The following is a 16,158-nucleotide window of genomic DNA, read 5'->3' as shown; positions in this document are numbered from 1 at the left end:
TCTTCCAGACATTGCTTCTGGCTATTTCTCAAAGAAATTCTGCTGGTGATGTCTCCAGTGACATCTTGAGAGGATTCTGAGAAGCGTTCCTTTTGGAGATTTCTAGAAGTAGTCCCATGGATTACTCAAAGAATTTCGTTCAGAGATTTATCCAGCAATTTCTTCTTAAGGATTACTCCAAGAATTCCGTTTGGGAATTTCACCAGGAATGTGGATTCCTTTATATTTCTTTGTCTATGGTTTTCTTCTGGGGTTTCTCCGGAAATTCGATCAATAGTTTAGTCTGGGGACCCTCCGAGATTTTGTTCTGGGAATAGATCCAAGCATTTGACCTAGGAATTTCTTCAAGAACTTCTGGGGTATTTGGATGATTTCCAAACGAAACTCCTGGAAGATTCCCACATGGAACTTGAAGGGGGAATTCCAAAAAGAACTCCTGGAAGATCTCCATCAGGACTTTCGAAGGATTTTCAGAAGCAACTTCTTCTGAAGGTTTTCCAGAAATAACTTCTGAAATATTTTCATAATGAACCTCATAGAGAGACAAACCAGCCAAGGGCTGAAAGTCTCTTTAATAAAGACAAATCAATCAAATCAATGAACCTCAGAAGATTTGCAGAAGAAACTTCTTGAGGATTATCATATGAAGCTTTTGGACGATTTTCAAAAGACGCCTGGAGGATTTTCAGAAGGGTTTCTAGAGTATTGTCAGCCGACAACCCTGAAGAATTCTAACAGAAATTACTGGAGGAACTCTTGGATGGTACCCAGTATGAAATTTTGGAGAATTTCTAGAGATGATTATGCAGGGGAACCAGCAGAAGTTTTTGGTGGAATACAAGAACGTATGTTTGAATGAATTTCAAAAGGAACTCCTGCAGAAATCTTAAGAAAATCCTGTCAGAATACCAGAAGGAACGCGCGGAGAAATTCCTGGACGAACCCTGAAACATCCTAGCCTGAAACTACATATCTGAGGGTTTTGTCGGTCTTGCAGTTTTCTGTTCGCAATGCCAAAAGGATTCCCGAAAGAACTCTTCGAAGAAACTTGTGAAGTATTTCGGAAGGCACTTGTGAAGGAATCCCAATAACGGAGGAATCCCAGTAAAGAATTTCTGGAGAAACCCAAGAAGGAACTCATACGAGATAACATAGAGAAATGACAGAAATATTCTTGGAGGAATCTCAGAAGGAACAACGTTAATTTCCTAAAAATCCCAACAGGAAATCCTAAAGTAGTTCTGGATGAATTTAAATAAATTGTATAGAAAAATCTCATGAGATATCCTAAAGGTGTCCCAGAAGAGACGGTTAAACGAATTTCTGAGCACTCGCAGGAAAAACATATCAAGCCATTCTTGGAGAATTTCTAAAGATGATTATGTAGGCCCTTGGAGGAATACAAGAACGTATTTATGAATGAATTTCAAAAGGAAGTCCTGCAGAAGTCTAAAGAAAATACTACCAGAATACCAGAAGAATTTCCAGGAGAAATTCCTGGACGAACCCTGAAACTACTTGAGGGTTTTGTCGGTTTTGCAGTTTTCAGTGCGCAATCCTTAAAGGATTCCTGAAAGAATGCCAGAAAGTGTTCGAAGAATCTCGGAAGCAGAAAATCATCAAGCCATTCTTGGTGGAACTTCTAAAAGAAATCCCGTAGGAACTCCGAGAGAACCTCCGGAGGAACTCCTTGTGAATTTTCTGGAGGTATCTCAAGAGATTTCCTGGTACAATTTACAGGAATGCCAGGCAGGGACATGGAGGAGACCTTCAATCAATATCTGAAGACGCGTAAATAAAAAATGACGTCCCAAACGTTGCCCAGAGAGCCCAGTTTGTTATCCGGAGGCTTCCTGGTAACTAAAATTAGCGAAGTAACATTCAAATGTTCAAATAAGATGTTAGTGATGGTCAGTTAAAGAATTTTCATTTGACATGGTCAATCTGTGACTTCTTCTCTACCAGGGATCATAAACGTTTGGCGATTGCCTTGGATAAGCAATCCAAGACATGTACTACTTGATGACCCAACTAACATATTTGCTGTATAAGAGTTTAAGCGAACTTTCTTCCAAGAGTGATTGCTCCATAGGCTATTATGCAGCTGCTTTTGTTAGTTGTGTGTCCCATCAAACTAGTGCCTCTCAAATTAGTGTCTCTGTGCCAGACGATGTGGTCAGCATTAGCATCACTGTCAACAGAGGATGCTCCGTCATGCGGCAAAAAACTCACAATAGACCTATTATCAGTCGTGGTAGCACATAGGGTCTGGGACCATTTGGGCAGGAGCACCTATTTTGGGCACTTGTTGCTATAACTCAGTTAATTTCAAAGCGATTGACTTGAACTTTTGAACATGGCTAGATACTGTGCGTATCTGATCGTGCCTCAAAAATCAAGTCAATCGGTTCAAAATTGGCTGATTAATAGCAGGAAGTGCCCAAAATAGGTGCTCCTGCCCAAATGGTCCCAGACCCTACATCTCGTACACTGAAAGACTGCTAGGGGTTGAAATCACTATTCTGAGGGTCAATTTAAATACACAACGCCACTAAATTTGTGCAAACTGGGTTTCGTTACAGTTCAACAGAATAATGTTTTCAATTTTATCATGGAAAAGTTTCAATTGGCACCCGGATTCGAACCAAGAACCCTGAAATCACCAGGCTCGCACGCTACCACTCAGCTATCGAACCGGTTGATATAGGAGAAAACAAAGCGCATACAGGAAGCGCTCGTTGATCGATGATCACGTTTTGCATGGTTAATTACCATGCTCGTCATTACCGCAAGCCGTCTTTCAGTGTAGTAGTTAACAATTTCAAAAATTGTACTGTCGAGGACCGCAAACGAAAAGGTTATCGAAGAATTCGCCATTACGTTCTAAATGTTGGTGAAAAGATAGAATTATTCAAATGAAGGTGAACATTTGTAACAAAACAAAACACTCAAGTGATCTTAGACAGACATACGAAATAGAAGAGAACATAGTATGCAGAGAGCGTAATCCCTAAGAGAAAAGCGAAACAAATAATGCCAAAACGGGGGCAGTTTTCCGAGGCGGGAGGACTCGGTAAGCGATCGAGTTCCGCGGAAAATCTGTGATCTCTGTCTGGGTGGTGAAGATTTCTGATTGAACAAACGTGCGATAATACAAAGGAAAAGAAGTAAATATTTAGTAGGGTGCGGGCACCGGTTTTGGCCAGTCTAAGGGAAATCATTTTTATAAAAATAACCATTAATCCTATGAAAACAACCAATGCGTCAAAAGAGAAGTTTCAATCTATATTTTGAAGGAAAAATGCAGAAATCATGTCAATACTTGATTTTTGTATTAAAAGTGGCACTGGCCAAAATAGAAGCTCTGCCGCAGTTTTGGCCATATTCTTAAGTTTGGTTTCTATTTTGGCCAATCACGTGTATTTCTTATGGGAGTGGCCAAATTAGAAGCACCCTGGCCAAAATAGATATATGGGAGCAGATTTTTTAAGGAAATTATTTTTTTCTTCCAGTTTTTAATCAAAATGTGTGGTTTTCAGAGCTGTAATCATCATATTGTATTAGAATCTACTAGTAAAAAATAAATTTACGCCTATTAAGATCGCAACAGGCTCAATACCGTACTATGGCCAAAACTCCGGACTGGCCAAAACTGAAGCTTCTACCCTATGTACTAGAGAAAGTGATTGTATAGTGTATAGACAATTGTTTAGCCATTTAAGAATGAAGCAAATACAAAAACCGAAATGAAGGTCACTATTTGAAGCAGGCATTGCGTTTGCGGTTGGGAAGGGGTAACTGTCTAAAAACTACCGAACGTTCCTTGTACTCACATTGTAGATATGCTTAAGGCCATTCAGTGTCCTCGACCGACCCATTCCGTTAGAGTAATCGTAGCACCTTACAAATGTCAAGTTCCAGATTTTTACTCAGGCTAACCAAGCCAAGTGGAGATTCCAATGTTGGGAATGCTTCGTACACAACAGAAACACGTGTTTGATGTCAATAACTCACAGGACTTTACTCAAAATTTGTTGGAAATCGGGAAAAATCGAGGAGGATGAGATGGAGGTATCTTTTGACGTTGCAGCACGCACTATTCCCATGGATGAAAAGGAGCAAGCTTTACATCCGGAAAAACGGTAGAGGCACGTTGACGGAAAAGGGTGGAAAATTTCCCTTTTTTGGATTTATTAGTAAAAAAGAATACTGCTCATTACTATTAGACATTACTATGACGTGCTTGCAGTGAACGTATCCCGTAACGCAAGTAGATCACCGTTCAGAGGTGTGTTGCGGCGTAAGATCTACACTATTGCGGGTCCGGTTACGAAACCGGAGCCGCAATAGCTAGGCTCGTAGCGTTATTTAACGTTCAGCGCCAATACGGCCATACCTATCGTTAGATAACACTGCCGAGCCTTCGATGAGGTGAACCGACGAGTCGTCTGGTCTGAAGTCAGAAATTCATACTTTTTGCTTGCTGGATGAAGAACTACGCATTCATAACTATTCATTATCTTATTTTGACGAAATCTCAACTCACACGGTTGTTATCAGGTCTCTGTTACGTTGGCTGTGTTCCATTTTTCACCAAGAAACTTAAAAGAAATGACCCAGAATCCTGAAAAGGGTAGCTTATAAAGCCAAAAAGGATTACTCCAGAATTATGAGAAAGGTTCCCTCAAAATACTGGGCGGGATTACTAAAGAAACGCGTGATATACTCTCACAGAATTATGAAAGATAGGATTCTCCCAGAATCCTGAGAAGAATTTCTCCAGAATCCTTACCTAAAGAATACTTGTTCCCACAATTCCCCTAAAATCCTGGATGAAATCCTTTCGAATGCTGAGAATAATTCTGCCAGAATCCCGAAAGATATTCCCCAGAACTCTACGAGTGATTCCCCCAGAAACCTGAGGTGGATCATAAGAGGGGTTCTTCCAGATTCTTGAGAGAAATATTTCTAGAAATCTAACCCAACTAACATTTTTGCTGTATAAAAGTTTAAGCAAGCTTTCTCATAAGAGCGTTATCTCCATAAGCTGTTATGCAGCTACTTTGGTTAGTAGGGAAGAGGGATTTTTCCGAAAATGTGATAAGGATTCTCCTTGGAAGGGATTACGAAAGCTTCTAGAATGGACTTCCCCAGCATCCTGAGAAGGATTCTCTGGAATTCTGAGATGTATTGCCACTTAAAAAAGAAAAATTACCGCAGATTCCTAAAAGACATTCCCCCAGAATCTATGAAAGAACTCCCCTAAACTCCTGAAAGGGGTTGCCCCAGAACTCTGAGAGTGATTCCTCTAGAATACTTTAAATTATTACAACAGTACCTCAAGAAAATCTTCCCAAAATGTTGTCTGATTACTGAAAGGGATTCAACTGCTCCAGAATACAGAAAACAGGACTCTACTGGATTCCCTAAGAAGGATTCTCCAAAATCCAAATTTCTCTAGAGAATGCTCAGAATCTCGTGAAAGATTCTTCGATAAATAATAATTCTGTAGCAAAGTTCCCTAGAATCTTGATAAATATAGCCCCAGAAACCCAAGGATTTCTCCAGAATCATCAGACAAATTCCTCTGAATCTTGAGAGAAATGACGGGGACAGAAAACCGAATTTTCAGAGAATATTGGGAAGAGTACCCGCAGAATACTTAGTGATATTTTTCCCCTGAATCTCAAAAGGATCTTACGCAGAATCCTGACAAGGATATCACTAGAATCCTGTGTGAGATTCTCCCAGAATCCTAAGGAATATTCCCCCAGAATTCTGAAAGGAATTTCGCCACAACTCTGGGAATGCTGAGTATGATTCTACAAGAAATCTGAGAGGAGTTCCTGAGAATGCTGAGAAAAATTTCCTCAGAATTCTGAGTGGGATCCTAAGTGAGGATTTTCCAGAATCCTTGGAGGAATCAACCCTGATCATTCAGATTTTTTTTAGAATCCTGAAAAGGATTTCACACTTGGTAGGGAATATCCCGAAATCCTGTAATGAATTCCCTTAGAATCCAGAGATTCCCTAGAATTCTGATAGGTATCCCCATATAATACTGCTGAGAAAAATTCCTCAAGAATTTTCGAAGAGACTCTTCCACATTTCCAGCATCCTGAGAGACCTCATCCCAGAAAAGAGAAAGACTCTTCCAATAGAAATTCTCCTTGAATTCTATTAAGGATTTTCCTTGAATCCTGGGAGAGATTACTCCAGTTTTCTGAGATGGATCCCTGAATCCTGTGATGGATTCCTGAGAAAAGTTTTTCCTCGGAATTCTCCCAGAATGCTTAGACGGATATTCCCAGAACTCCCTGGAGGATTCTTCCAGAATCCTAAGAAGGATTCTCCTACAATCCTGAGGGAAATTCTCCTGCAGTATTGAAAGACATCCCATTAGAATCCTGAAAGAGGTTTCCCCAGAACCCTGAGAGGGATCCTAAGAGGGGATCTTCCGCATTATTCACGGAGACAAATTTCGTTCGTTTGAAACAAAAATATTCATGTTTTTCGGTAAACTGATAAAATATTTAAAACTAAAATATTAATTTTTAAAACTAACTCAATTACATATTGATTTCTACAATACCCATTGAAGAGCCCCCCGTTCCGCCGTCGAGAACATAAACAAAACTCTCAAGTTCCAGCTGCTGCAGCACCAAACAAGATTTCCTCTTGCAAAAAAGGCAAGTTTCACCAAAACGTTCCACGAAATCCCATTGATTTCGGGAGCGTATGTTATCTACATGATGTTGGCATTGAAAGTGCCACGCGGGAAGTGGGTTCCCCTAGAGGAGGAAATGACTTTGTAAATTTAATTGGAAAACAAATATTTCCGTAGGGCCGACCTGTCACAAAAAAAAAAACAAAAATTTTTACATTTGTTTCTAACATAACTTGTCAGAAGATGCATGTTTGTTTCAAAAATGGATTGAATTTGCTTCAAATGTGACGTTCGATTTGTTCCAAACAGTTTTATTTTTTGTTGCCAGAACAAATTGACAACTTATTTGAGTTTACCTGAAATATTTTTGATTTTACCATGCTTTTTTCTGCGTGATTGAAAAGCCGTTTCTCTTCCTTTGAACTTTCACAGTACATCGTCAACTTACCTGATAACGCCTACGAGTTATGCTATCCAGAGAACTGTGCCGCACTAGCTTCATAGTAATAGTCACACTGTTCTATCAACTTAAGCCTGGCATACACGCACCAATGTGTGATCCCTCTGCCAACCATATCCAACCAACACTCCGACATCCGCATGAGTTTGTGCAGACGCAGAGGTATATTCGGTCGGCTGCGGATACTAATGATTGACCCCCCAATTTGACCTGCAACCTGACGTGGCAGGCGCCATTGTCGCCTAAAAAAAGAAGATCACACACAACGCTCACACACTGAAGATGTCCGCTAGTTTCCGGCAGATATCTAATTGGTTCCTTGTGTGAGTGAAACTGGTCTGGCGATACTGGTGGAGCATCTACGGCCGGTCAGGTCAATCAAGCTCAAGCAGCTTAATGATGTGAGTTCTTCATACAATGCGTCAAGTTCTCCTGCTCGATTGGAACCGATTTTGGTTGAGCAAATTTCCAGACGACTCGTTTCGGCCTCAATCGACCCATAAAGTAACCTCTAATGGATTTTGTAATGTACATTAATTCTTTTTCAAGTTTCAGAAACAGACTAAATAGCTTGCATCATACGGATTTCGAGCCGAGAGGTTGTAATCGGAAAAATGGGAGTTGTATACCTACACTCCTTCGTGAAACAAAATGTACCCAACGGATCATTCCCGATTAACATCAAGGACGAGATACGGTAAGTCAAATGAATAACTCTTTAATGGTTGAGTCTAAGCAATACTATATTACAAGTGAGAATACGCTTCATAGAAGTTGAAAATATACTATCAAATTGTATATTAATCAAACGATGGACGTAATATTTGAATGACCTCTTATTTTATCATAGTGTTTATCAAGTGTTCGATTTTTGCCTCTAGGTGGCACTGTAAATGTTAAATATTTAAAACCTTTGATAATCTTGTAGGTGATTATATCTATGCCAAACAACTTTATCAATCGCCGCAGAATGATACGACGCGTGGTAAAGTGAGGCAACTACCAATGAATCCAATAGTCGATCAAGTGCAATAGTAATACCAGAACATAAATGATGAGTGATGCTATACATTTAGTCACAGTATATCCCATTGATTTATGTTCCCTAATATGACAAGCCGGTGTGCAACCCTTTCAAGACCAACATTTTTAAGAATTGAACATCCTTTTTCAACATGTTGATTTAATATCGAGCCTTGAAAAAGACGCTATAAACAATCGAAACGTCGGCAAAGATTCTTTGAAAATCAATGAATTCTCCGTTTCTGCAAGGAAATGGTATAAAAAGCGTGGTTAGTATGATTCCTTGTCTAACTTGATGCTATTTGAGCAAAACTTTCGAAAACTGTGCTGTTTAAGAGACAATAAATGGAGAAAAAACACCACAGTTTTCCAAAAAAATTGAATGAGATTCGAAAATGGATCATTTGAGTGATAATCAAGCGCGTTACCTCTAGGTCATTTTACCCAGTTGAAGTTCGGTCGTTAAGTTTGAATCAAGTTCTGAACATTCTTCTCGAGGATGATTATTGTGAGTGTTGCGAAATGAGTGAGTACTCGCGAGTAAATCCATTTATGTGTGTACTCACGAGTATTTGTTTTGCTCTAGATACTCGTGAGTACTCATGAACTTCACAACACAGGCACTTGTGAAAACACCACATTTCGATCAGCCACAGCGATCCAAGTGTTTGATTTTTATCCAGGCTTTATTATTCTAATTAGTCTTGTTGTTCAATCACGGATCCTGTGTTAAATTATCAGCATGAGGTGTATCGACATAACTTAGGTATTCAAAACCAGTTGATTTTGGTATTGTTGAGAACAAATTGATTCTAAATTGCAGTGGATTTGGTTCGGTCTGGCTGAATGTGATTTGGATGAAAATGTGATCAGCGCCATCGAAACATATGGCTAATTGGATCCTCCAAAACTCGTATTTCTAATAACGTGTTCCGAGATGAACTAGCCTAGAGTTAAAAATCTCGTTAATACAGACAGAATACAGAATACAGAAAAAAAATAACGTGTTAACAAGTTCAATTCCCTCACAGATTGTTACTACGAGTTGGTAAGAAGTACAGCTCCGCCCAGTACAAACTGCGACGAGGGGTGATTCGACAAATCGCTCCCATACAAACTTCAAATTGATTATTAAATAGGTTCCCGGGCTCCAAAACTCATGAAAATTTGGATTTCGGCTAAGTTTGACATGCAGATTCAGAATATTGCATTATTTCAATACCGTTAAAGAAGCCAATCGGCTTCTTTAGCGGTGTTGAGATAATTCCATATTCAGAATCTACATGCAAAACTGAGCCGAAATCCAAATTTTCATGAATTTTGGTGCCCGGGTACCTATTTAAAAATCAGTTTGAAGTTTGTATGGGAGCGATTTGTCGAATCACCCCTCGTCGCATTTTGTACTGGGCGGAGCTGTCAAGCAGTTGGCCAGCTGTCAAAAGGTGATTTCGAAAAATCTTTACGAAATCGATTTTAGGTACCAAAATGAAGTTCTAAAAATCTGAAAAAAATCATGGTGGTTCAGAAAAAGGTGCTCTTTCGTATAAAATCAAAAAATCAATACATTTTTCCTAATTTAAAAACCCAATTGTTCAAATTTCGCTTTAGCTTCACTATCTAAAGTGAAATTTGCATAATTCAACAACTAGTTCTATGATTATGATCTCTAAATATTATCATTGAGCGAAATTTGGACCCGCGCGAAATTAGGGTACCCCACGGTAGTTATTTTTATCATCGTAAAAATAATCTTAAAAAAGTTCCTGAAAGCTAAAAATCTGAAGATTTTTTCTATATTCTCAGGTCAAAATAGACAAATTTGTCGCTTACGCCCCTTTGCATCTGGGCCCCTTATTTGTCCATCTGTAATGAACCCTTAATAGATCACATTTTCGAACGATTCATCATTTCTTTCACCATAGAGCGCACTACAACAAAACAAAAACACCACCCATCATCGTGATGGATTTGATGTGTCTCGTGCGACCCTTCATACGGGTCGACAAATCGGGTGTCATATGTGGTGGTCGCTTTAACGAGATGTCACGCCACATGGACACCTTCTTCAGCGAATTGGTGAACCTCGGCGTAAAGCTGCATTTCTTCTGTGACGGCCCAGTTCGGATGATGAGCCCGGAGGCCTGGTGTAAACGAGCGGACGATCGTTATCGGCAAATGATCAACCTGATGGACGCCATCGACGCTGGAGACAGTTTTGAGACCCTAGGCACATATAAGCTGCCTTTTCACTACGTATCTGCGGTGGAACAATCGGCAATGAGACATGGGGAGTATCACTGGGCAACTGCCAGAGAATGTGACCAGGAAATGGCCGCATTCGCGAAAGAAACTGGAGCACTGGCCATCATGACGAATGACTCAGACATGCTCATCTATGAAGGCTCGTGGCGATTTTGGTGTGTCCATGAACTGTCGGTCACGAAATTTACTATGATGGAGTATGACCGTGTAGCATTGAGGGCACACCTTGGACTGGATCCCGCCCAAATGCCTTTGCTCGCAACACTAGTGGGAAACGATTTGGTTGATTCCAAAGCACTTGGAAACTTTCACCACCGTATTGGCCGCCATAGTAATGGACACCGTGGAAAGAACAATATCTCCAACGTAGCCATGTTTATAAAAGAGCACATGGATCTAACAGACGAAAGAATTCTCATCGAAGCACTTGAATTCTGCGTTAACAGACGGGCGCTCATGGAACGTTTTCGAGAGAGTTTGGGATGTTATCGAATGGTAAGATACATGGCGGGGTCGTACGAATAAAAATATAAGCGCCTTTTCTAGGAACTCTTGTGCCAGACAGTTCAGCGTGTATACAACGACCAAGACACCGACAAAACATCAAAATGATGTCCATGCACTTGTGCATTTGTGTTCTTACAGGGATCGTATCTTGTACCAAAGTATGTTGAAGATCAAAGTGATAAACCGATTATTCTAAGGAAAGTGCTGAAACGTTAAGTTTTAGGCGTACCGTGTGCGATCCTATACTGCCCCCACTCGCATAACAGTCCCATTTGACTTTTCATCACTTTTGAGTTAACGTTATTAATAGTCATCATTTTTGATGTACTTCCAAAAACAACAATATAAATTACGATTTTTTATGTCAATGTGTGAAAAAATACCAAGTTATGAGCATCCCATATCAAAAGTACCCGCATAACAGTCCCATCATGGATTTTTGTGTTACGTAATACAAAACTAAACAACTTTGTAGTGATTGTAATATATTTTTTTTGCAATTTCTCATCGTAATAGGCTGTTTTACCTCACGCAAATCTGACAGGAAAAGGCCTATTTTTCCACACCCAATCAGCAGTTCATGGTTCATTACAGCACTGATTTGCGTTGCGTAATGAACCATTACCGCACTGTTTTCAGTTTTGATCATTTTCTTGATGCTTCCTGGACGCAGGTTAGAAAAATTGTGACAACTGGACAGTATAACCTGCTATTATCAGACTTTCTTAAACATGGCTATGAACATCAGTGTGCAGTTTGATGAAAACATTTTGTTAAAAACTATCCTCAAGTGGCAATTTATAAAATTGCAAAAATCGTTGTACATACGCAACTCGGTGCAGAACTCGATTTTCACAGCACTCGTCGTAATTATCCAACTCGGCAAGCCTCGTTGGATAAATGTTCGACTCGTGCTGTAAAAATCTTCATTCTGCACCTTGTTGCGTAAACTACTATTACAGTTATATATTCATGTGCAAAGCAATCTGTGAAAGTTTCGAGATAATCGAAATATTTTTCAAATTTTGGCGATTTTTCAAAGTTTTATATGGAAACAAGTTTAACTTCAAATGCCGTTTTCTCAATTTCTGCTTTTGCAAATGGGACTGTTATGCGAGTGGGGGCAGTATAACAATTCGCCAAAAACCAGTATCCCATAAGTCATCACTTGATCGATTTCTGCAGAAATTGAGATAGGTCTTTAGGAGTCTATCGGCACATAATCACAATTTCTCTCTCAACTCGAAGCGTGACATACTCTATCGATACTATATACTTATAAATACATTTTATACTTTTTGTTCGTACGACCCATTGTTACGTAAATGTTCTTTGCAAAAACAAAACTAACAATTCTTTATACATCTATAGAACTATCGAGCATTCAACGAGAGATACCAGCACGATCCCATCGAAACGATTTTAATGTCTCGAAAAGTTTCGCTATTTTACCAGATGTGGCATATGAATAACATCGAATGTCCCACCCACATGATCGATCTCCGGGAGGAACTGCTCGGTCAGGCAGTTCTACGACTCAAGATCTCTCTGATTATCCGTATGGGGGGAGTCATTCTTCACCAAAGGCAAATGCAACGGCGAATGGTCGATTATTCCGAGTGCCACATCATGACCAAGCTGCATCACACTGCAGAGTATACGGTTCATCACTACAGTGTTGAATTCCCAGATCGCGTGCAGCCACCTTCTCTGGAGGAACTGCTTTCAAATGATCCAGTGTCACAACAAGACCTCCTGCATGTTAAACATAACCTAGTGTCTTGGATCGTCTCCGACCGGCTTGACCATTCCCTCCTGGAAGCGATCCCTCTTTCATTGCAGACCACCGTACTCACACTGTACTGCCTTGTGGAAAGACGCATTCTCAAGCTATTCGAGGCTGATCTGCTACTTCGGGTAGCATACGATGTGGCGTTCGACAGATACGACCCAGAAACGATTCCATATCCACGAACTGTGGCCAGCCGGCCCTTCCGGGTTGCGTTCGTTTTCCAAGAGGTCCACAGTCGGATTGCCGAGGCCTACATCCTTGTTGGCTTAAGCAATGATCTCGTGGAAGCTCCACCGTTGTTTGATGGAGTGCTCTTCCACAATCGATACGCCGATTGGCAGAATGGCCTGGATCCGCTGCTCATGGACGGAATTGAGCAACTGCGAATTTACTCATCGATTGCTGAACGTGAGGAAGCTTGATAAATAAGACCAGTGAAAGGAATCACATTTTAACTCGTGAAAACTGTTATGTTCATTTTAAGCATATGATAACGTTTATGTAACAATAAAGCAACTACTGAATTTGAGAGAAAAGTCTTCATATAAATCTCGTTACCTACGACTCATACCGGAAAAAATCATTTTGTAACATGTTCCATAACACTTTGTGGTAGGAGGGCGTTCATAAACCAGTTTTGTAGACCAAATTTGGATCATCTCAGACCCATCTCTCTACTTTCGTTCAAACAACAAATATTGGCTGGTAATTCTTCTCTTTCCTGGCGTAACTAGGAATTTTTCCTGGAGGGGGCCCAGAGGGGGCCTGGCTTGAGATGAATTTTAAGCGAGATGGGCGCCCGATATGTGAATATGCAAATTGGTATTGTAGTTTTGAGTAATCAAAATGACTGTTTTAGATTTGTTCATAGTTTCGTAAACTATATGAGTACGAACAAACGCTGCCCAAGCCACGACGTCAAGATCATCATAGGACATTTGAACGCTCAGGTAGGCCAGGAGGAGGAATTCAGACCGACGATTGGTAAGTTCAGCGCCCACCAGCAGACGAACGAAAACGGCCTACGACTCATTGATTTCGCCGCCTCCAAAAATATGGCCATACGTAGCACCTTTTTCCAACACAGCCTCCCTTATCGTTACACCTGGAGATCACCACAGCAGACGGAATCTCAAATCGACCACGTTCTGATTGACGGACGGCACTTCTCCGACATTATCGACTCCAGGACCTATCGTGGCGCCAACATCGACTCCGATCACTATCTGGTGATGGTCAAACTGCGCACAAAACTTTCCGTCGTCAACAATGTACGGTACCGGCGACCGCCACGGTACAACCTAGAGCGACTAAACCAACCGGATGTCGCCTCAGCATACGCGCAGAATCTCGAGGCCGCGTTGCCAGACGAGGACGAGCTCGATGAGGCCTCTCTGGAGGACTGCTAGAGTACAGTGAAAGCAGTCATCAACGACGCAGCCGAGAGCACCATCGGGTACGTGGAACGAAATCGACGGAACGAATGGTTCGACGAAGAGTGCAGAACGGTTTTGGAGGAGAAGAACGCACCGAGGGCGGTAATGCTGCAGCAAGGGACTCGACAGAACGTGGAACGTTACAAACAGAAGCGGAAACAGCAGACTCGCATCTTTCGGGAGAAAAAGCGCCGCCTGGAAGAAGCGGAGTATGAAGAAATAGAACTGCTGTGCCGTTCCCAAGAAACACGGAAGTTCTATCAGAAGCTCAACGCATCCCGCAACGGCTTCTTGCCGCGAGCCGAAATATGCAGGGATAAAGACGGAGGCATCTTAACGGACGGACGTGAGGTGATCGAAAGGTGGAAGCAGCACTTTGATCAGCACCTGAACGGCGTGGAGAACGTAGGCACGGGAGACCACGGCAACGGAGGAAACGACGACGCGAGTGCAGCAGAGGACGGTAATGAGCCAACTCCCACGCTGAGGGAAGTTAAGGATGCCATTCACCAACTCAAAATCAACAAAGCAGCTGATAAGGATGGTATCGCAGGTGAACTCATCAAAATGGGCCAAGAAAAGTTGGCCAACTGTCTGCATTGGATGATAGTCAGGATCTGGGAAACCGAACAGCTACCGGAGTAGTGGAATTCACAAGAAAGGCGACCATTTGGAATGTGAGAACTTCAGGGCGATCACTATTTTGAATGTTGCCTACAAAGTGCTGTCCCAGATCATCTTCCGTCGTCTGTCACCTAAAACGAATGAGTTCGTGGGAAGTTATCAAGCCGGCTTCATCGACGGCCGGTCGACAACGGACCAGATCTTTACCGTACGGCAAATCCTCCAGAAACGCCGTGAATATCAGGTCCCAACGCATCACCTGTTCATCGACTTCAAAGCGGCATACGACAGTATCGACCGCGCAGAGCTATGGAGAATCATGGACGAAAACGGCTTTCCTGGGAAGCAAAACTGCGTAAGGGTTTCGGGTGAACTATCCAGTTCATTCGAATCTCGCCGGGGACTGAGACAAGGGGATGGACTCCCATGCCTACTCCTCAACATCTCTCTGGAAGGTGTGATGCGACGAGCCGGGCTCAATCCGGACAATTTGTGTGCTTTGCGGACAACATGGACATTATTGCCAGAACATTTGAAACGGTGGCAGAGCTGTACACCCACCTGAAACGCGAAGCAGCAAAGGTCGGACTGGTGGTAAATGCCTCAAAAACAAAGTACATGCTGGTAGGCGGAACCGAAAACGACCGGATCCGTCTGGGTAGTAATATTAAGATAGATCGGGATACTTTCGAGGTGGTGGAGGAATTCGTCTACCTCGGATCCTTACTGACGGCTGACAACAACGTGAGCCATGAAATTCGGAGGCGCATCATCAGCGGAAGTCGGGCCTACTACGGGCTCCAGAAGAAACTGCGGTCGAAAAAGATTCACCCACGCACCAAATGCACCATGTAAAAAACGCTAATAAAACCGGTGGTCCTCTACGGGCACGAGACATGAACCATGCTCGAGGAGGACCTGCAAGCACTCGGAATTTTCGAGCGACGCATGCTAAGGACGATCTTCGGCGGTGTGCAGGAGAACGGTGTGTGGAGGAGAAGGATGAACCACGAGCTCGCTGCACTTTACGGCGAACCCAGCACCCAGAACGTGGCCAAGGCCGGAAGGATACGGTGGGCAGGGCATGTTGCAAGAATGCCGGACAACGACCCTGCAAAGCTGGTGTTTGCAACTGATCCGGTGGGCACGAGAGGGCGTGGAGCGCAGAGAGCACGATGAGCGGACCAGGTGGAGTGTGAAATGGCGAGCATTGTGCGCAACCGAGGATGGAGAGCGGCAGCCACAAACCGAGTATTGTGGCGTACTATTGTTGATTATGTCTTGTCTTATGTGATGTTGAACAAATCAATGTATGTATGGGAATTGCATACCTGGCTTAAGAAGAAGTGCTGTGAAACCAATCATAGTAATCCATGCAAGGATGTTT

At 42.0% G+C, this 16,158-nt stretch overlaps 1 protein-coding gene across 2 annotated transcripts in view; it reads left to right on the top strand.

Annotated features, from left to right (window-relative positions):
• LOC109410466 (uncharacterized) overlaps positions 1-16,158 on the top strand; it is a 31,595-nt gene that overhangs the window by 5,866 nt on the left and 9,571 nt on the right. Inside the window, exons 2-4 of one of the 2 annotated variants that reach the window (XM_062861021.1) lie at positions 7,677-7,824; positions 10,073-10,907; positions 12,291-14,319. In XM_062861021.1, the coding sequence (XP_062717005.1) occupies positions 7,742-7,824; positions 10,073-10,907; positions 12,291-13,133 (1,761 nt within the window). In that variant the 5' untranslated portion in view covers positions 7,677-7,741 and the 3' untranslated portion in view covers positions 13,134-14,319. Of the gene's footprint in view, positions 1-7,676; positions 7,825-10,072; positions 10,908-12,290; positions 14,320-16,158 lie in introns of those variants that run through there. The other variant, XM_062861022.1, reaches the window with a different exon arrangement.

Source organism: Aedes albopictus, chromosome 3 (assembly GCF_035046485.1).
Source record: "Aedes albopictus strain Foshan chromosome 3, AalbF5, whole genome shotgun sequence".
NCBI classification, from domain to species: Eukaryota; Metazoa; Arthropoda; class Insecta; order Diptera; family Culicidae; genus Aedes; species Aedes albopictus.
The sequence above is the reverse complement of the archived record's forward strand: the minus strand, read 5'-3'. Positions and strand labels throughout refer to the sequence as shown.